We start from the raw sequence: 22,166 nt of genomic DNA, 5'->3' as shown, positions 1-22,166 counted from the left end.
TTGCAGTAATGCCTGCGTCGTTGCATTGTAAATAGAAATTTACCAATGGGCAGCGGGAGTTTAACAGGAAAAAGGTTGAAAGGAATTTGTTAATAGGATATAAAAATAAAGGACATAGAACAGGGAGAAACAGGAATGTATTTCGTGAGAAAATTGAGAAAATTGACATGGCTCAATTTATATTTTTCTATTTTTAGGAAATAAAAGATTCATTTTGTATTTTTCTTTTTTAGGAAATAAAATAAAATAAAAATATTTTTTTGACAGGGGAAATGCTGCAGAGAAAATCGTGAATATATTAGTTATTCAAAAGAAACCCTTCCTATTTTAGGAGGAAAACTAGGAAAATGTATAAAAAACAGTGATATGCAAGGCAGATTGGAGATAGTGCAGGGCACAATGGACAAAGTGTGTTAATACATAGGTTTCGAAAATAGCCAGGTCAAAAAAAAAAAAAAAGTTATGTAGAGGCCATCGAATATTAATTTAGGAAAATAATTTCAAAAAATTTAGAGCTATTTTTATTTTGACCCTCTGGAGAGGTAATGAGTATATTTGAATGTAATAATTACAATTATTTTATTTTGACATTTTGGAAAGAGAACGAGTAGAAATAATCTGCGCATGCACTTCCCTGTATAAGTGGATTTATGAGCTTCAAAAGTTACACTCCCCTGTATAAGTGGATTTATGAGCTTCAAAAGTTATCCACAGGGCTTGAGTCTATCAAGCAAGTTGTTCGTGATCTTCATACTAACTACCACGTCTAGCTAAATAAAATTCACCGAACAAATTGCAGATAAGATACTTTTATAAGTTGTATCCCACAAAAGACTAAGAATAAAATGAGGCTGCCCCATGAGACTCTTTGGACGACACACGATTATACATCAGAGCATATTAAAACCCTACACAGCTCTACCAGAGCTTCGAAGAAAAAACCCTAACAGTAAGACTTCTAACGGGGATAACAATACATACCTTTCGATCAAGGAAATGAAGAATCTTAAGGGGTTTTCCATCAAATTTGAGATAGACAAAGCCAACCACGGTCTTCACGGTCTGCTCCACTGTATCAACGCCGGGCTTCACAGGTCCTGCGTTCTCCTTGGCAAAGAAAGGAAAACAGTTGCCCTCAACACAGCAATTTGGAAAATGCCTAAATATAATAATGTCTCTTACCATGCCATCTCTCCTTTACAAGCACATGTATGTCTCTTACCATGGGCATCGCAGTTATACACGAAAGCTGCCACCTGCTAGAAGTCTCCAACATATGGCATTCTGACACCAACAGTTGGCTGTTGTGCACGACTGAAAGCTGCCACCTGCTAGAAGTCTCCAACATATACCAAAAAAACTTTGCCCCAAACTTAAAATCAGTTGTCACAACATGCAAATTGGACTTTGGATAAAATTAATTGTCACAACATTCTGCAAACTTGAAAACTTAGGATAAATTAAGTTGCCCACACTAAAATAACATCGGGGCAAGTGATGTGGGCAATAAGAGGGTAAATTGAAAACTTTGGATAAAATTTTCTTGCAGAGAAAGTGCCCAGCATAAACTTTGGTTAAAAAGTAATTAACCAGTACAAATTTACGGTCAACGCGTGAATTAATAGCGAGTCAACTATCGATGGAACGCTAATAGTCCCTGCGCTACCGTAGGCAGGGACTAATAAGGGAGTGACCTTTGAGTAAGAATTTTGGTTTAGTTTTAATATTTTTTATAATTTATGTGAGTCAAAGAAATTTAGGAGAAATTGTTTGATTTGTCAAAATTTCATAAAGATAAAGAATATGATTTCAAAAGGCTTTATAGAACCATGCTCTCTAAACAAGTCATTTTTTTGTTGGGAGCCATGGGTTCACTCAATAATCTTATGGAATAGAATCTTCATTTATAAGATAATAAATAATGTACATAATTCCTTTTCTATCTCCCAAAATTGGTTTAGGGAATAGAATTTTCATTTGTGGGATCATAATTCTTTTTCTATCTCCCAAATTGGTTTATTGAACCCTCTTCAACACACTTTCAAATTTAAAAAACCTTGTTTTCACTAGATATTTTAAGAATTCATTTTTTTCATGGCATTTCTATACATCTTTTTATTTGTAGCCTCAGTATATTGGTCCCAAAATCTTTTCCACTTTTCACCTACTAATTATCATCATGCTTCCTCTTTCATCTACTTTGGAAAATTGTCATGATTTTGCTTACTCAAGCTACATCTAGGTTTTCTTAAACTTCCTTCTCCCTCTTCCTTCTAAAATTTATTCTCGGATAAATGGAAAAAAAAAATGAAATAAGAGAATATGCCAAAAATAAAAGATGAGTTTAAGGGAGCTAAAGAATATCTTTACAAGGAGGAGGTTGAAATATTAGATTCCAAATTAGAAAATTATGGAGAACAAAAGGATTATTGGTGCTACAAGTTATTGCAAGCACTTGATAAAGAGAATCAAAATTTTAGGAAAGAAAAGGTGACCAAATAAGAATCCACGAATAAAGATGATGGAATCAAAAAAATGATAAGCATAATAGAGAACTTCTTAATAGTGTTAAGAATATGAAAGGTTGCTTACAAGAAGCTAAATCAAATATTATTAGTGAAGAAATAAGCATAAATTATTGTAGAAGCCTTAAATGTTGATGAGAAAAAAGAAAAAATATAAACAAGCATTAAAGAAGGAAGAAATAAATTAATGGAAAATATTACATTGCAACTTGAAAAAAATAAGGAAGAGAAGATTAAAGAAAGACACCAAAAACTACTCGAATAAGTTGATCTCTAGCTTGAGAATGCAAATGTAAAATATGTTGGTATATATCAAGGGAAAGAGTGATAAAAGATGAAGAACATAGGAAAGAGCATCTATTAAGATTGATGATAAGGGTGTGTAGAATGTAGCTCTTTAGGAAAGAAAGAGATAATCTATCCCTTTCACTCCCCTTTTGCACCCTTAGTATATGGGGTTTCCAAATATGGCCTTTCAATTTTTCAATCTAGGATGCCACCTCTATCTTTTATATATGATGTAAAACAACCATTTATCAATGAAGCATTTGTTGAAGTAAATGACTATGTTGGTTCTATGGTTGGAAAACCATTAAGGGAAAAACCTTATTGATACCCACATTACCAAGTTAGAAAGGAAGAAAAGTCTAAGATTGATATTTTCAAAGAAGAAAATGAACATAGAAAAATGTATCAATAAGGCAATATTTCATAAGCTAATATCAAACACTGTCATATACAAGAAACTTGAGAAGCTACAACAATGTGGGAAATTGAAGAAAAGAAAACTATCGATGATTTACATTGTAAAGTATTGACTATGATTGGATGTGTAATCATCAATGGAAGTTAGATAACACGAACATAGGGAAATTTTATTTTTTGGTTTCATAATAAGTAAAACCCTCAATGACAAAGTTTTTTGAAGGGGAAACTATGTTATGACCCTAATAGTGGTATATATGGGGTTAAATGTATATGTAACAGGGGAAGCCTAACAATGTGGCTCACATGTACAATAAGTGATAATATGTACAATAGAGGTCAATACAATTATTATTCTATGTATGGACACATGATTTGGAAAATGAATATAATTAGGCTATTCAGAGGAGGTTCTTTTCATGAATAAAGAATTATTGTGTAACTCATCTATAATATCACTTTTTGAGTTGTGGACCATGCTTATAGCAGATTGCATTTTGTATATGTTGGTTTATCATGTTATTCTACCTACCAAAATCATAATATATTACTATTGGGAGGCTCACCATGCTCTTAAACAATTCTCATGAAATGTAGGCCACCTTGATAGCCTTGACAATTGAAAACACCTTACTAAGATTATTTTCCCAAAGGATATGGTGTTCAACAATGAAAAAATCATTATATATAATATGAGGGCAATATGAGAAGGGGTGGTGTGGGCAATGTGCTCAATACTTTATACTCTTTTTGGAAATATGGTTTCAAAATGAATATGACATGGTTGCATAGCCTTTCATTTTGGTCATTTTCAAGGAAATATTTAACATGCTCATTATCCCTTTATCTTCAACAAGAATATAAGTACTTTTTTCACACATAACCATGCACGGGAAACCCTAGGTGAGTTCATCGCCATTAACAAATGATGGTAAACCATCAAATTTGATTAAGGATCCTAGACTAGAGGGGGGATTAAGAGAGTCAATAGTGTGACTTGCCCCACTTGGAAGAAGTGATCTCACAAGTGGCTCATAATTACTTGAGCTACCTCTGGAGATTACAAGTACTTATTTTACTAACAATTACATTTAATTTTGAATAAACAATAGCTTTATTTTTTAACTCTCTTTCCTAGTAATTCCATCTCATAAATCAAAAGAGAAATAAATGTTTCTACCAGAAGGTAGTGGGAATAATTATTTTTAGTTAGCATTAGCCTAATAATGATTCTGATAATAACAATTATGATTTGGGCAATTGTTAGTGTTGATAACAATGTCCAATCCATAATTAGAACAACATTTTTTTTTTTTTTGAATGTTAATTACAAATAAAATAACCAATTATTTGGGCCCTAGGATTTGAACCTTTTCTCCTTAAAATGGTTGAAACTTGGTCCATGGAAGCCTCAACCTACCTTTCTATCCACTTATGTAAGTTGGAGGAGTTAGGCAAGTGTTTGCTCAAATCGCTGGTGGTTCTCTCTAGAACTTTCCCTATAATTAATTGTTGTTGAATCCTTCAGATATTTGATTGCCCACAATGTGAAGCAAGGACTCATTAGGGATATTCTTCTCCATACATTTGATGTTAGTTAACTTTCTAATAAGCACTTTGCGGATGAGTCTTTCCCTCATCATCCTTAAAAAATAATTACAGTAATATAAAATAGATATAACCTTCTACGTAACTTTTAAAATAGTCAAAACATAATGTTACACGCAAAATTTAATACCATTGTATATTTTCTATACACCAAAATTAATCCTAAATTTAATAGATGCAAATTTTATTTTATTTTAAAATTTGTTTCTTTTAGAGTTTTTCTTTCAAAATATAATAACTCAAAAAATCTAAAGAAAAATGCAAAAGTAAATAACTAAACTCGTATTGTTCACTAAACATTTTAAAACATTATAAAATCTATATAATTAATCCTTTTTTATTCTTTAGAACATTAATTATGACATTTAATATATATGTATAATATCATTGTGTATGAAAAGACTTTTCCAAATACATTAAAGATTTGGGAAAACGCTTCACTGAGTGTTATCATTCAATGCATATTAAAGATTGGAAAAAATTCTTATAGATATTTTTAACTAAATGCAGAATAAGCTAAACAATTTCTACTTATATAGTCTTCATTCCGAAAAAATTGGAAATATCCTCCTTCCAGGATTTCAGACCTATTTCACTTTGCAATATCTCTTTTAAAATTATTTCAAAAATCATTGCTGGAAGAATTAGAGATACTCTCTCTAGATTTTTGACTAAGGATCAACATGGTTTTTTCAAGGAAGAAATATTCTGGATGTTGTGGTAAACACACAGAAAAGTTTGTTCACTATGCATACTAAAAAAAGTGAAGCAGTCATTCTGAAGATTGATCTTAGAAAGGCATATGATTGCCTTGACTGAGGTTTTATTAGATGTCTTCTTGTAAAAATTGGTTTAAATCCTCAGCTGATAAATTGGATTATGGCCTGTGTTGAAAAGGTAAATTATGCAATCATCATAAATGGGTTGCCTTCCACATATTTCTTGGTTGTCAGAGCCCTGCGTCAGGGCTGCTCTTTATCCCCTCTTTTGTTTATTTTGGCTATAGACTCATTAAGCCTCCACATTAACAGGGCAATCTCAGAATATAGATGTCATCCTTTGAAGATCAGCAGGAATAATTATATCTCCCACAATTTATTTGTGGATGACATCTTAATAATTTGGTATACTATGCAAACATACCTGGAAATGTTTATATGATATTTTGGATAGGTTTCAGAAAGCTACAGGCCTGCATATAAATGAGTCAAAATCCTCATTTTATCATGGTGATGTTAATAGGGAAGTTTTAGAATATCTGAATTTGTTGTTTGGGATAGAGGCGAGACTCATAAAGGAAGGTATGAAATACTTAGGGTTTCATTTAAAAGCAAAAGGATATTCTAAATCAGATTGGCAATGGATTCTGGATAGATATTTTAAAAGGATTTCTGGGTGGGAATATAAGTGCCTCTCTATGGCTGGTCGAGCAGTGCTAACTCAATTAGTTCTGGTCCAACTAGTTGTGTATTGGGCTCATCTTTATTTTATTCCTGCGAGCATTATACCTCTGATGAACAAAATGATTGCAAATTTTATTTGGGGAGGTAATTAAGAGAAAAGTAAATATCACTTATCAAAATAACTGATATTTCTTTACCAAAGAAGCAAGGTGGATGGGGTATTTTGGATCTGATGACTTTTGGGAAGGCATTATTATGCAAGTCTCTTTGGAGGGGTATTTTTGGGGAAGGATTATGGAGCGAAACCATCAAGAAAAAATATATGGCAAACAAAGATATCACTTATTGGTACAGGTTAGGGAAGATTGGGTCCTCTCATGGATCTGCAATTTGGATGAGCTTCCATAAGTTTGAATCTATTTTACTCAAAAACTTGGTATGGAGCTTTCAAACAGGAAAAAAGATTCTTATTGGGCACGATCCGATCATGGGCAGGGGGGACGATATCTATATATCTCAGATGCTATTGCAGTTCTTCCATAGAAAAGGGTATTTCACATGGAATCAGGTTATTATAGACTGGCAGGGTCCTTTCCCAACCTTGAAAGATGCCTCGTCCATGGGAATGACAAGAGATTTAGCGCTTCAGTGGGAACAGATTAAATGTTGTTTGAGAAACAATGGTTTTTGTCGCACAAAGGAAGAGGATGTCCTTATTTGGAAGGGCACAGGTGGTCTGGAGTCTGTCAGAGTAAAGGATATCTACTCAAAGCTTATAAATATAAACTGTTTTCAACCTCTTTCTATCTTTCCAGTTTTATTATGGAAAACGGGATATCTTTATAAAACCATTATCTTCTTATGGTTGGTATTCCATAATAAAAATCTGTCTTGGGATAACTTGCAGAAGAGGAATTGGTCAGGGCTCGGGTATTGCTATGTCTGCAAATCAGCTGAAGAAAATAATTATCACATGTTTTTTCAATGCCCTATAACCCAGCAACTATGGTGTAACCTAGTAGCATATTTTGGTTTCTCCTATGTAACACATCCCTCAATAAAAGAAGCTTTTGTATGGTGGAGTTGTCAGAAAGAATCATGGAGGCCGATCATCCAACTGGTTCTCTAGTTTATATCGAAATGGAGGAATAATATTATATTTCAAGACAAAAAGGAGAGTTTCGTGGTTGTCTTTCAAAACATAATATCTCTCTTCAACACTATCCCGGCCAAAATTTCTCAATATAGTAAGGCAAATCAAATTGAACAATCTTCAGATCTTATGGTTTTCCCAAGAGCATATTTTGATGGGGCAGCACAAAATGACTATTATGGATGTGGGGTCCTCATCATTATGGATAAAGATCAGCAATATCAAATCTTCTGGAACAGGGGCAAGGGAACCAACAATAAGGCAGAGGCAATGGCACTGGCAGGACTTCTTACTATCAGCTATTTTCTAAATATTCAGTCCCTTCAGATTTGCGGAGACTCCAAATTAATTATTGATCATGTTACAGGGAAGAATCACATTAAAAAGCAGCATCTTTTTGGTTGGTTGAACAAAATCTTGTCTCTTTGGGGGAGGAAGGATGACTACACAATTCAGAACAGAGCACAAAATTCACAAGCTGATATATTATCTAAAAAGGACTCTTCTCTCAAACGGGTTTTTGAAGTATGGATGTAAAAATTGAAGCGGAAGTTTTTTCCATTCAGGAATTCTCTCCCTAGTACATAACCTTTTTTTTCATTTGCAGAATTCCCAGGTATGTCTTTCCAGTTTTTGGTATTTTAGCATATACGCATTTTACCCTTTCTAGTGGTAGAAATGATCCTTTATGCATCTCTGAAATTTTCTGGATCCGCTATAAACTATCTTTTAATCTTTCTGGTTGGTTGCTTCCTTTGAAGCACATATCTTGCTCTCTATCAGTCTACTATGGGGTCTTTTTGGCCATCTGTCATATCTGGACTTGCTTATTCTCCTCCTTCCTTATTGTTCAGGGATGAGTATATCTCTTTATCCGGCTATATCTAGATGTAATATGTTTTGTTTTTATATCTATTATATAATACACTCAAGCTTTTTTCATACTAAAAAAAAAGCTAAACAATTTCATAAAAGTCAATTGTATTTAAATGGCACGAGAGAAAGGGTGTAAGGCCTCCGAGCTGCGGTGCGACGGGCGTCGGGCGGGCGATCGTGCACGAGGGCGCGGGCGGGCACACGGGCGCGCGGGCAAGCGGGAGTGCGACGAGCTGCGACATTGGTGCGACGATCATACGCGTTAAATGTGACGAAATGCGACGATAAGGAGCGTGTGCAAAAATGGCTAAGTGTTAGTACACTTGAGCATATATGGGAGTTTATATGCATATATGCGATATGAACATATTATATTATATGCGATATGAACATATTATATGTGAATAAAATATAATATAAATCAAGCCATGTAAAAGAAGTAAATGAAGGTTTTATACGCATTCACATGAAGGCATAAAATATAATAAAGTGAACACCATAAAGATATAACGTGAGGGGCTTCATGTTATTATACATGTCGACCCAATATTATATCCAAAGTATGGTGCGTATATATATGTGAACGAAGAGCTCATTTGTGACAAGGACATTCGCTCAAGCCTTCGCATAAGGGGTAAAAGGAGGCGCAGTTCTTAGGTAGGTAAATGCGCATACCTCATGCGCATTAGGCTTGAAGGAGGTGCGCAGTTTATCTTAGTTGGAGGTTGGCAAAGAGTGCCATTGCGAGTGGAGTTTTGTACACGGTTTTATGCAGGTTTTTGTAAGGAGGTTGAGTGGCTCGGGTGAGCACTCTCTCTTGGACAAGGATGCATGAAATGTTGTAAAAGGCAGGTGGCCTGTCTTTTGTGAAAATTGGTTAAGTGTGAGACTTGGTTCGGCCAAGACACACTTGTTGTAAAATCTGATATTCTGATATAATATTATTGTTGGGCAGACTGTTCGGGAGTTGCCCCTCCCTTTATACTTGTGTATTGTTCTCGGTTTATTGTTGATGGTTAATGAATGGGAATGTTCTTTGTTGAAGTATAAAGGATAACATTTTATTCGGTTATAAGAACACAAGTTAAGTAAGTTTATGTTGAAAGAGGCGTAGCCCATAAACGTTAGTATTGTTAAAAAGAAAGCGTTCGGTGGTGCCGCACCTCGCTACAAGCGGTTGGAAGATCACCGCAGGTGTAGGGGCGTGACAGTTGGTATCAGAGCTCGGTTGGAGCTGGTGAGCAAAGGTTGCTCGTGACAGTTGACAACAAGGCATGGCAAGTTTGGATGAACGTGAAAGGAGACTCTTTCTTTTCTTGGGCAAGGAAAAGAAGCTAAAGGAAGAGAGGCCCCGAATCCATGAAGAGCTTGAAGCCTTGGAAGAAGGTGTTGAAAATGAACTTCTTCAACCCGGTTGGACAATGGAGCAAGGTGAAGTTGCAGATTGTGCCAACAAGGAAGAGGAAGCCGTGATAGAGGAAGATGTTGCAGACATGACTACGATAGAGGATGAACTTGAAGATGATCAAGTTGAACCAGGATCATGCAGTTTGTCAGCATGGAGTGATGAGGACACTCACATGGGACTTCATGATGATGAAGACATGATGGAGGATGAACTTGAGGCTGATCAAGTTGAACCAGGATCGTGCAGTTTGTCAACATGTGTGGATGAGGTCACTCACATGGAGGAGCCTCATGATGATGAAGTAAGTAGTGATACTTGTGTTTCATTGGGACATTTGGTAGATGGACCGTGTGCAGTGAAGGGCAAAGTCAGTTTGCCAAGGCAAGAGGACATCTTACCATGGATGACTATGATGGAACCTTGTATGGAGAAGCAAGGATTGGCAACTGTTGCAGGACTTGTTGGGGCTACTTGTGACCTTATGGTTGAAGGTGCAAAGGCCCTTGACAAGGGAGGAACTTGATGATCGTTGTGAAAGAATGAGTCATGTTTTAGCCACATGAATTGGCTAAGGGCCCGGCATGACTCATGGATAGATTGAGGAGGGCACACACTTGTGATGTCTTGGGTGGACTTCTCATGGCCGAGACCAAGAGCAAGTCTTGGTGGACACTTTGGTGGAGGAGCTATGGTGAAGGGACTCATGACATGATGATGGGATGGTTGAGTGACCGAGTTCACTAAACCGAAGATTGAAAGACTTGGATGGACTTGTGAGCAGCTATGAAGTATTCCTACTACATGGGGAGCTGAGGCATTTTGTATGCTTGCTGAGGTGTTGGTTGGGGATGGTTTATGGAGCTCATGATGACACGAGATTGTTGTGACTTTTAGGGACTTCATATGGTGGACTTGGAGGATCTAATGCATTGAGGAGCTGAGGTCAGGAGACTTTGATGCAGTATGGGATGCATACTTTCAAGGTGCATGTATGGGCATGGCTTGGAAGAGTGACTTGATGTAGAAGATCGGTATGAGGCACTTTGGGGTGATGGAGTTACAACGATGATGATGATGATGCTTTGGTGAGACAAGTGCATACTTGTTTCTATGGAGACTTGAGGGATGGCACATTGCAGATGATGAAGAGGCTTCATGAACCTGAATGGGGCACATCGAGAGTCGGTTTGATATGGACAACATGTTGCAGATGAGGTGGATGAAGTTTCCATGAACCTGAGCGTGGATTATGGATGATGAGCTTGGTGGCAGTGGTCACTAGGCCGAGACATAGTGGAGAAAGAGTCTCTACATATGTTGCAAGGATGTTTGCCTTGTGTAGAAAGGTCGACATCCTGAATGATGATGATCTTGGTGGAGAGCTACCGAGATGGTATGTTGTCGAGGACGACAACGATTTCAGGTGGAGGAGAATGTAAGGCCTCCGAGCTGCGGTGCGACGGGCGCCGGGCGGGCGATCGTGCACGAGGGCGCGGGCGGGCACACGGGCGCGCGGGCAAGCGGGAGTGCGACGAGCTGCGACATTGGTGCGACGATCATATGCGTTAAATGTGACGAAATGCGACGATAAGGAGCGTGGGCAAAAATGGCTAAGTGTTAGTACACTTGAGCATATATGGGAGTTTATATGCATATATGCGATATGAACATATTATATTATATGCGATATGAACATATTATATGTGAATAAAATATAATATAAATCAAGCCATGTAAAAGAAGTAAACGAAGGTTTTATACGCATTCACATGAGGGCATAAAATATAATAAAGTGAACACCATAAAGATATAACGTGAGGGGCTTCATGTTATTATACATGTCAACTCAATATTATATCCAAAGTATGGTGCGTATATATATGTGAACGAAGAGCTCATTTGTGACAAGGACATTCGCTCAAGCCTTTGCATAAGGGGTAAAAGGAGGCGCAGTTCTTAGGTAGGTAAATGCGCATACCTCATGCGCATTAGGTTTGAAGGAGGTGCGCAGTTTATCTTAGTTGGAGGTTGGCAAAGAGCGCCATTGCGAGTGGAGTTTTGTACACGGGTTTATGCAGGTTTTTGTAAGGAGGTTGAGTGGCTCGGGTGAGCACTCTCTCTTGGACAAGGATGTATGAAGTGTTGTAAAAGGCAGGTGGTCTGTCTATTGTGAAAATTGGTTAAGTGTGAGACTTGGTTCAGCCAAGACACACTTGTTGTAAAATTTGATATTCTGATATAATATTATTGTTGGGCAGACTGTTCGGGAGTTGCCCCTCCCTTTATACTTGTGTATTGTTCTTGGTTTATTGTTGATGGTTAATGAATGGGAATGTTCTTTGTTGAAGTATAAAGGATAACATTTTATTCGGTTATAAGAACACAAGTTAAGTAAGTTTATGTTGAAAGAGGCGTAGCCCATAAACGTTAGTATTGTTAAAAAGAAAGCATTCGGTGGTGCCGCACCTCGCTACAAGCAGTTGGAAGATCAACGCAGGTGTAGGGGCGTGACAAAGAGGGTCGAAATGAAATTCCCAAAACTCACATGGAGACTCAAAATAATTTATGCGGAGTGTATTATTCAATCCCTTGAAAGAGTGGGGGAATTGCATTAATTAAAATTCATCTCATGGGCCCATACAAAATTATGATGAAGACATCATCAAACCCTAATTATTACAATGGATTCTTAAAAAAAAACCTCTGTCTTAATGTAAAAATTATGCTGCAGTCCGAATCATCAAACTCCAATTATTACAATGGATTCTAAAAATTACTCTGTGCAATTGCATAAATTAAAATGCACCTTAGGTAAAAAGTATGATGAAGCCCACATCGTCAAACTCTAATTATTACAATTAATTAAAGACATTCAAAAATTTGAAAAGCTTTGGATTCTCGAAACTTACTTGAATTGGAAAGGTCATGGAATTTTTAACATAAATGGAATGACCCAGTACAACTGAGTGGCCTCTGCAAGCAAAGTTGTACCCGTAATCAGAGTTTTGTGACCATTGAAAATAAATACCACCCGTTCTTCTGAACGCTGTACCACCAGCGAAATACCACCTATTTTTCCGGGCACTGTACCAGGATTTCTGTAAAATTTAAAGCAATAGCAAAGCATTATACTAGCTAAGTAATAAACAGTCAACTACACAGCATTATAGATACATAGACACTAGACACTATCAAATCGATGCCAATATACATCCAAAGTTCCAACAAATATATATATATATATGCGCAGTAGATCTGGGTGCACGGTTATCCTCATCCTGTAAAATTCCTCAATGAGTAGATAACTGGGTGGTAACGAGGGTAATGAGTCCGACCCTTGGACATTCACACTTCCTACGAATAACTTTTAAAACAAAAGGTGATTCTAGAAGACATGGACACTTGGTATGCCAGTAAAGGCCGTACACATCCATTGAAGAAATTTCATAATAAGTGATATTAAACATTAATCAGATCACTGGATTTGAAGATTTTGTTACAGTTTGTTCATTGGAAAAAAAAAAAGTTCCAGTAATCCAAAATAGTTCAAAAAAGCATTTTCCATAATGGAAATTGTTCCAGGACAGTTCATGTGTTCATACAGATGCAGTACATTCATTCATATGATTAGATGATTCCTTGCAGCGTTTTTACAAAATAAAAAACTGCTGGTCATGGAGAGTGGTGTTGGATATCCTCATTCGCTTTGCAGAAGGGGGCAATACGATGTCCGGAACAGTGAAACTATCGTCCCCCGTCTCGAAACCAGCAAGAAAATATGGCACATTCTGCACCTGCTGCTTTGCCTTTGGTTTCATGGTGATGCCAAATTGGCTGTAGATACAGAATCCGGAATCCGTTGTCGGCGATGGCAGGTGAGGGACTTCTGCCAGTGAGTCTCCATAGAAACCTTCAGGCAGGAGGCCCAGATTGGGTGCCCAAGCCGATTCCATGTACTTTCCAATAGCGTGAGCCTGAAGAGAGAAAATCGAGCCAAATCCATTTAAAGATAAATTAGATTAACAAACAAATATTAAGTCAGTGTGAGAATAGAGAAAGCACAGCCTAATCCATTTACAAAGAAATCAGATTATCAATAGAACAAACAAATATTAAGCCAGGATGGAGAGAATAGGTACACTCAAATACATTTACAGAGAAATCATATTATATGAAGCCAAGAAGAAGAGAGAAAGTACAGCCAAATATATTACAAAGAAATCAGATTATATGTAGAAAGAACAGCCAAATCAATTTACGCAGAAATTATATTATCACTAGACAAACGCGTACTAAGAGCCAGGATGAAATAGAAAGTACGGCCAAATCCATTTGCAGAGAAATCAGATTATCAGTAGAACAAATGAATATTAAGTTAGTATGAAGAGAGAAAGTACAACCAAATAAATCAGATTATCAGTAGAACAAACGAATATTAAGTCGGGATCGCTCAGAGATATTAGTAAATCTGCAAATGATATTAATGATATATGTCAAATTCAATCTGCAAATGGTATTAATGATATATGTCAAATTCAATCTGCAAATGATATTAATGATATATGTCAAATTCACAAGTATACCCACCAAGAATTATATGTTGTTGCTTTTGAAATAATGTGGGAAGATCCGTTATCTTTCTCCCCAGTAGGATTCAAAGCTCTAAAATGATTATTTATCTTAATTCTTCACAATAGTATATAGATGTTATTAGTAAAAGTAGCTTGTACTAGATTAACACAGTAAACCACATTTAAAAAAAATTGTGCAAAATTTCACACTATTACACAATTATTTCAGAAGCAACAACATATGACATGAAAAATTTATTTATGATCCATCCATTCTTTGCCAATTCTGAGAAAAGTTGCGAGAAATTTCACACTATTACACAATTATTTCAGAAGCAACCACATATCACATGAAAAAATTCTTTTTGATCCATCCTTCTGCAAATTCTGAGAGGGTCTGGAAAATATATATATACTTATATGTATACTTATTGGCTGATTGAATATGAATATTACCTCAGCTGATCCACCCCAGTCTAGACGCTCAGGGGAAGCCGAGGTTAGGAATTGCTCAACCTCGCTCAAGTACTGTGAGAACTCGCTGTTACTGCTACTTGCAGTCACGGTTTCTACAGGCAGATCCATTGATGGCTGGGCATGATCCGGCATCTTTTGGACAGGCGGCATAAGTGCCTTGGTGACAGTGGCCGTGGCCACAGCTTTCTCAGGGGCAGCCAAAGTCTCTATTGGTTTCAGAGAAACTCTGGTGCCGGGAACCAGAAATCTGTTGTGTTTTGCAGTCAATTCGTTGGCAGAATGGATAGACAAATCGCAATCTCTGCATAAGAGGGCCCGATCTGCTTGACAGAAGAAGAACGCCCTTCGTTCCTGCAAAGGTAAAAATCCCAACAAGTCCATCAATACAATTATTCAAACGTGCAAAAATCTCAGCAAGTTCAGCAACAAAATTATTCCAAAATAACCGAGGGTAATCGATGTAAAGGAAAAATCCCAATCAAGTCCAGCAAGTTCAACATAGAATTTTAGCAGCATTCGAGTTCGATCGATGACATATTAATGTCTGTATTCAAGATTGTCAATGCCTGTCAACTTATGCAACAGCAATTGAAAATGACTGTCTCAAAGCGTATCCCACTTTTCAAATAAATCTCTATACAAGTTATTTTGAGGATTAGATACCCAGATGTTTTTTTTTTTCTGGCAAGTGACGAGAAATTTTTGGAATCTTAAGTTTCAGTGATGTAATTGGAAGAAATATAGTGTTGGAACATTTTCGAGGGCTTTAATCACCAAATTCCAACGAACAAATCAAGAACATCTGGTAAAACCAAGTGGTTCCTACACACACTCTAGCCAGTGAGGAGTTAGCCCGACAACTCACTCTCAGTGGAAGCCATGAATACCTGACATATATCACATCTGAGAGAATCCGGGGAGGATGATGAACTGGGCTCGAGGAGAGAGAGTCTGCGGTGCTTGCTGGCGAGCTTGTTGGCATCATGGACTTTGGAATCACATTTCATACAAAGGGCAGCTTCGTCTGCGCAGCAAAACACAGATGCCTCCGCGCTCTGGCACGCGTCGCATTGAACCTTCATCTTTTTTCCGAATCCACAACAAATTCAGGATTACTGATCCAGCCTTCCCACAACAATATATTCCAGTATTATCTTTCTAGGGGCGCTGAATCTCCTGCAAATCTGCAGAAGCCACTAGCCACTGGTATTAAATCATGGTCAAAGAGCTAGAAGAGGGGCGGGGAGACCGCTAATGAGGGCTATGGCCGCGTGATTGGATTGCAAAATCCACGTGAATTCCAATGAAAATATGGTAGGAGTGGAGTTGGATCAATTATTTGGGGGCGATGGGCATTTTATAATACGCGTCCAGAGAAAGCATAATTGAGGTAAGGGGCGAGGATGGGGATCGAGATGGGATCACATGCGCGATTCCAGGTCTCTAGGCAATTGCCTCCCTGCCTTCCAGACTAAATGCGTAATCAATGTCAACTGGAAAGATGTAGCAGACACAAGTATAGGTGTCATCATTTCAATCTTCAAGCCACCAACGAGAGCGAGCACGATCCCCATTTACATTTGTTTTTTCGTTTACCAGTGGACCCTTCGACAGAGAGGTCGGTTCTTCGTCCGTATTTTTTATTATTATTATAGATTAAGTTTATGACCAGTAGTTTTCGGTACCCCGATTCAAATCTCATCGAGTATATAGTTGGTTATGATTTAGGTTAATATTTTTTTTTTTTTTTCTTTCTCCTCCGAAAGTTGTTTTTGTTAAATCATAAGATTCTGTATATTTTTGTTAAATCATAAAATTTGGTATATTTGACTGGTAGGTTGCTATATTTGATTTGTAGGTTGTTGAATATGTTTTTGGTGTTATAAAGCAGCCGCTAATTTTGAACTTGGGCTCGTTCAGATTACTCCAAAGACTTACCCATTCACCATAGTTTCAAAAAAATTTACTAGATTTCACAGAAATTTTATTTATATTTAAATTTGATTTATTTTTTTAAATTTAGTTTTACAAGGTTTTTTTTTAGCATATAATTTTTAGTAAGATTGTAAATTTTAATTGTTTAAAAAGGTTGTGTCATTACTATTCTAAGTTTTGAGTGAATTTTTTTCATAATTTGACTATACAATTATGATTCTCATATTTAATTACTTGAAATATATTTTTTATTACATAAAGGCATCCAACAGACTGGAAAACACAAAAGCTTCTAGATTATGCAGATTACACAACTCAAACGTGTAATTTTAGTCAATATCAACCAAATTTTAGGTAATATTGACTTCTAGAAAAGCTCCAAAACATAGAATAGGTAGAATCATGGTTTTGAATGGGCCTAGTTTAACTATTCCAAAATATAGAATACTTGGAATTGTAATTTTAGTCAATATCAACCAAATTTTAGGTAATATTGACCTCTAGAAAAGCTCCAACATAGAATAGGTAGAATCGTGGTTTTGAATGGGCCTAGTTTAACTATTCCAAAATATAGAATACTTAGAATTGTATTCCTAAATAGGAAGCAGTTTTAATTATTAGACATTTTTATATTTTGGATACCTGCACATTACCCTGCTAAATTTTAATATTTCAAAAAATCCTTGCTTGATTTTGGACAAAATTAATCAGAAAAGATACTGGGAAAAAGATAAAAACATCTAACAAACTAGCGCTTTTAAATATATAAATCATTCAACACCATAAATAGTCTTAGAAAGTGGAACTATCCAGATTACACAGCTGGGATCCAAGAAAACTCTACCTAATTTCTAACAAAATTGATAAGAAAAAATTAACTAACAATAAAATATATTAATTAAAATTTAAAAAGAATTAGGAGTTTAATTTTTTATTGGTTTAGAAAAATGATGGTAAATCTAGAAATTTCACATATCTTTTTGAAAAATTCGATACAGGACATTAAAGTGACAAAATCCCTAGCTAAAATTTCGCATATGTTCAAAATAGAGGACAAATTCGCGACAGAAAAACCTTTTACCTATTTACAAAAAATTGAGTACAGAAAACGTTTTACGTATTTAAAAAAAAAATCTGGACAGAAAACTTTACCAATCTGGTAAATAATTTCACAAAGTTAGGACATGAAATTTTGATTGTTCCCAGCAAAGATTTTGAATGGCAAATAATTTTACAGAGTGGCCCACAGAAAATTTCGCGATTTCCACGTGAATTTTACCAAATTGGTAAGCGTGGAACTGTTACTATTATTGCTGTCTACGACGTAGAAGACGACGCACAGACCGTATCACAAAATATTTAAGGGGACGGGTTGACAGGAGTGGACAAGTCCTCCTTTAATGCAAAAGTTGACATGTCTGCCATTTTCTTTTCTGTTGGGATAAGCAGGATACAGCTGCCACTGCTGATTATGATAAGGATGGATTGATAATTTTTTGGATTCTTGGTTGTTGTAAAGCAACAACAAATGATTTAATAGGTGACTCTGTAATAAAATTACAAAGGCATGGGAACCTGTTATAAAATTACAAAGGGATGGGCAATGGCGGTGGGTCTGCCTGCTCACTGCTGTAAAAGATTGAATGCCCTCTCTCTTTTCAAAACCGGCCTGCAGAAAACCCAAGAGGCAAATGAATGAAAAATATTTTATTATTTTCTATGTCATAATTTTCCAGAGCATGTAACCTCTGTGGCCTTCAATATATTGTTGTCATATTTGTCTTCGGCGACATCGTTCACAATGAGTGAACTGTTCCCTACGCCTTTGACCAGTCCAAACCTTACATTTTTTATTTTATTTTTTCCATATTTGCTGGAATGTGGAAAGGAATTTTGGTTTAATTTGATGGATGGATACTTTTTGAAGTAGGGTGAGATGTTAAAAGTTCCATGGCATTTATTTATAAAGTTTGATAAAAATAAAATTCAGGATACATTGGAAAATGGTGTGTTGAATATCCTTTAACCTACGTCTCTTATAAACTGCAATTATAGTCTTTTACTTTTATAAGTAGATAATGAAAATCCTTTACCCTACATATCTGGAAATACTAACTCTTACCTTTATAAATATTTTAACTGACTCACATTCCCACTCATTCATATAAACATTTAACTTTAAACTTCAGTTGTAACATTAGTGACTTATCCTTGGCTTCTATTCTGGTTAACATCACTCACTTCTCCTTGCCTTCCTTTCTTTATATTAATAACTTGCCTTCCTTTCTTTATATTAATAATTATTTACTCAGAGTTATTTACTCACTTTACATAATGTTATTTTAGTTGATCTAAGCTTACTAATAGATATATTTAATGGATAATGTTATGTGTGCTGAAAATAGTTATTTTCTAATTGATTTTGTCAAACTAGAACATTTTTGGTTTCTAATCTCTTTTTTATTATCAAAGTTATATTCTAAAGCTTTAATAATCCTTTGATCTCCATATCTAGGGAAGAGTTATAGTGAGTTTATTGAATGAGGATTCCCATGACAACTTCATTTTCCATGGTTCCCACTTGATTAGAAGTAAAACCATATTCCAAGGTCTTGAATTTGGCAAAAGGATCCTTCATTTCATTATCCATTCGCCTAATCATGTTTTCATGTTTCTCTAGTGGTTGCCTCATCTTTTGAGCTTTGTATAGTCCATGCTTTGATGGTGACTTGAGCCATCGAAATTCTTACTAGTTACTCTTATCTATTATTCTAAGTTCTAACCCTTGTTGTGATAGAGGGCTCCCAAATGGAACTTTGTGTTGCACCACCCAACTCTCCCTTGTATCATAAAGATCCATTGAATAAATAACCTCCAACATGTATTGAACACCCAAATTGTAATTGGGGGATAACAGTCTAGATATGTCAACATTTAAGGTGTCCAAGGGAACCCCACGAGAGAAATAAGCTGCAAGACCCTCACTATAGAGAACACAAAGTCCTTGGAAAATAAAAGAAGTTGAATAACAAGTAGAGCAACCTCAAACCAAAGGTGGCCAAATCATATTTAATCTTCGCACCTAAACCTAGATTGAATACCTAGTGCCACTTGATTCCACTAACCATGCATTTAATCCCACCTACGTCCTATCGATGTGAGGCAAAGAAATCACAAGAAAAGGTTATGCAACTTGAGAGCATGTGAGGAGGATGGAGTGGCCTTATAAACTAACTACAAAATTAATCATTATTAATAGGTATGCATTTTTCCATGTATTGACTCACATTCTTACAATATGGTAAGTTCATGGAATGATTATGGCATAAATTGTGCATATTCCTTATGATTAATTATATTGAACCCAACTTTTCCTTTTGTGGATTGATTAGCTAGGCTTTTTGCCTCTTGATTATGTTTCCTTAAGACATGGAAATAGGAGACAAATACTAATGTTTCTTTCACTTACTGAATTTCTTTTAGAACTAAGTTCAATTAACAGTGTTGTGATGAGAGGATGAAGAGTAAGGATCCCTAAGGACAAGTCTCTAATCATAGTCACCTTGGGGACACTAAGAACTTTTGCAAGCTTTAGACCTTACAACATAGCATATGCTTTTCCCACATTGTTGGTTTTTATTCCAAGACTCGAGCCATAGGAATAAAATTTTGTTCCCATGGAGTTATAGAACCCCCTCCCCTCGTCACCCACATGCACTTACCACACATAGATTTTCATTCTCTTTAACATGTATAATTGTATAGAACATTTCACCTAATCATTAAAATATTTTTTATATTCCATGTCCATCTTATTCATTATTTGTTTTTGTTTCTATTAATGTTTGTGCCCTCTCTCATACTTAGGTACTAATATTTATAATGGACCATAAGGAATTAGCTTCACATTAATAATGTGTTTACTCTTGTTTACGCATTAGTAAATGCTTTACTCTTGCCATCTATGTGGGGTTCTTTGTGACTGTACTCTCATTTTCTCTTGCAATTCTCATACATTCATATTAATATTTATGTGATGTGTCACAAGTTATTATTCCATTAACATATGGATACATGGATCATAGAGGATTAATTTCTCAATAACATTAAGTTTGCTCTTTTCATCTATAGGGGGTTCCTCATTATAGTACTCTCTCACTCATAACAAGCTAATATATCAACATTATTATATCAAATACTAATATATCAATATTAATATCTATATGTATATATACATATGTTACAAATTATTATTAATAGATTATAGAAAAAATGTTTAATACTAATAATATATATATATATATATATATATATATATATATATAAATATATATATATATAATTACTATTCTCCATTTTTCTCATATATCTTTAATTATAACTCATAATGAATATATTGTTATATAACTTTGAATCTTATTTTAAGTGACCTTATACCCATTAATCTTATCATCTATATAAAGTTCTTTGCCATATTACTCTTCCTTGAATATATACATGCACATATTCATATCACATGCATATGAATTTATATTGTGAATAATCCATATATTTATATGTGGGGTATCTATATATAGATGTAAAATATATAGTGGAGAAATATTGTATGCATAAATTTGAAATGTTTTAAAAAAACAATATCATTAAAAAAAGTGAGTGAGTTGAAAAATAGGTAAACTTAATTTTTCATGATAGTTGTATTTTTTTAGTGATTCATTTTTAAATAAAAATTTTAATTATTTAAATTTATTTTAAAATTAATTAATATTTTAAAATAGCATTTTAAAAATATAATTTTATAATATTCACATTAATTCAATTAATATCTTCAGACTAAATTCTTATTTTTTTTAATTAAAAATAAATTTATTTACTTTAAAAAATATATATTCTCACATTTATTAAATAAAATTATCTTTTAACTAAATTCTTATTATAAAATTTATTATTTTATTTACTTATAAAGACTCGAGTTAGTTAGAAAGGTTAAAAATGAATTCATAGCTATGATTAGGTTTTCGGATAAAAGTTGGTAGGGAATAAAATTGATTTGAATTATTATTATATTTTATTTAAAAAATTATAATTATAATTAAATTAATATTTTTAAATTTTATAAATAAAAAATTATCACAATTTTATTAATCATAATAATAAAAAAATAATTATTTTTTATTAAATTATGTTTTATTTATAAAAAATTATAATAAATATGTAAAAATGTTAGTTAAAGAAACAAAATATTAAATATCTTAAAAATAAATTTCTCTAAACACTTAAAAAATATTAAGTATCTTAAAAGTCGATTTCTCTGGACACTTAGATTAGTAGCAATCAAACCTTTCTGGGAAGGGGCCCATGTGACTCTAGTGGAACAAGCGAACCTAAATTTATTGCGCAAAGTTACAATAATAATATGATAAAGGACAAGGGAGGGTGGAATAATATACCCACACCGACATGTGATGACCCCTCACTCATCGCCACCAACCTTAAAGATTTGCA

The 22,166-nt window shown here is 35.0% G+C and overlaps 1 protein-coding gene across 1 annotated transcript; it reads right to left on the bottom strand.

The window, feature by feature from the left end:
* Positions 1–13,120: 13,120 nt before the first annotated feature.
* On the bottom strand, positions 13,121–16,186 carry LOC149204376 (uncharacterized). The gene is made up of 3 exons (XM_089393274.1): positions 15,614–16,186; positions 14,706–15,077; positions 13,121–13,652 (listed from the first exon to the last, which is right to left on the bottom strand). Exons 1-3 carry the CDS (start codon positions 15,806–15,808, stop codon positions 13,329–13,331), a joined length of 891 nt encoding a protein of 296 aa, XP_089249400.1. The 5' UTR covers positions 15,809–16,186; the 3' UTR covers positions 13,121–13,328.
* Between the last annotated feature and the right edge of the window lie 5,980 nt (positions 16,187–22,166).

Source organism: Pinus tabuliformis, chromosome 1_2 (assembly GCF_031772625.1).
Source record: "Pinus tabuliformis cultivar Carrire ecotype Pingquan chromosome 1_2, CPIR1, whole genome shotgun sequence".
Classification (NCBI taxonomy): Eukaryota; Viridiplantae; Streptophyta; class Pinopsida; order Pinales; family Pinaceae; genus Pinus; species Pinus tabuliformis.
The sequence above is the reverse complement of the archived record's forward strand: the minus strand, read 5'-3'. Positions and strand labels throughout refer to the sequence as shown.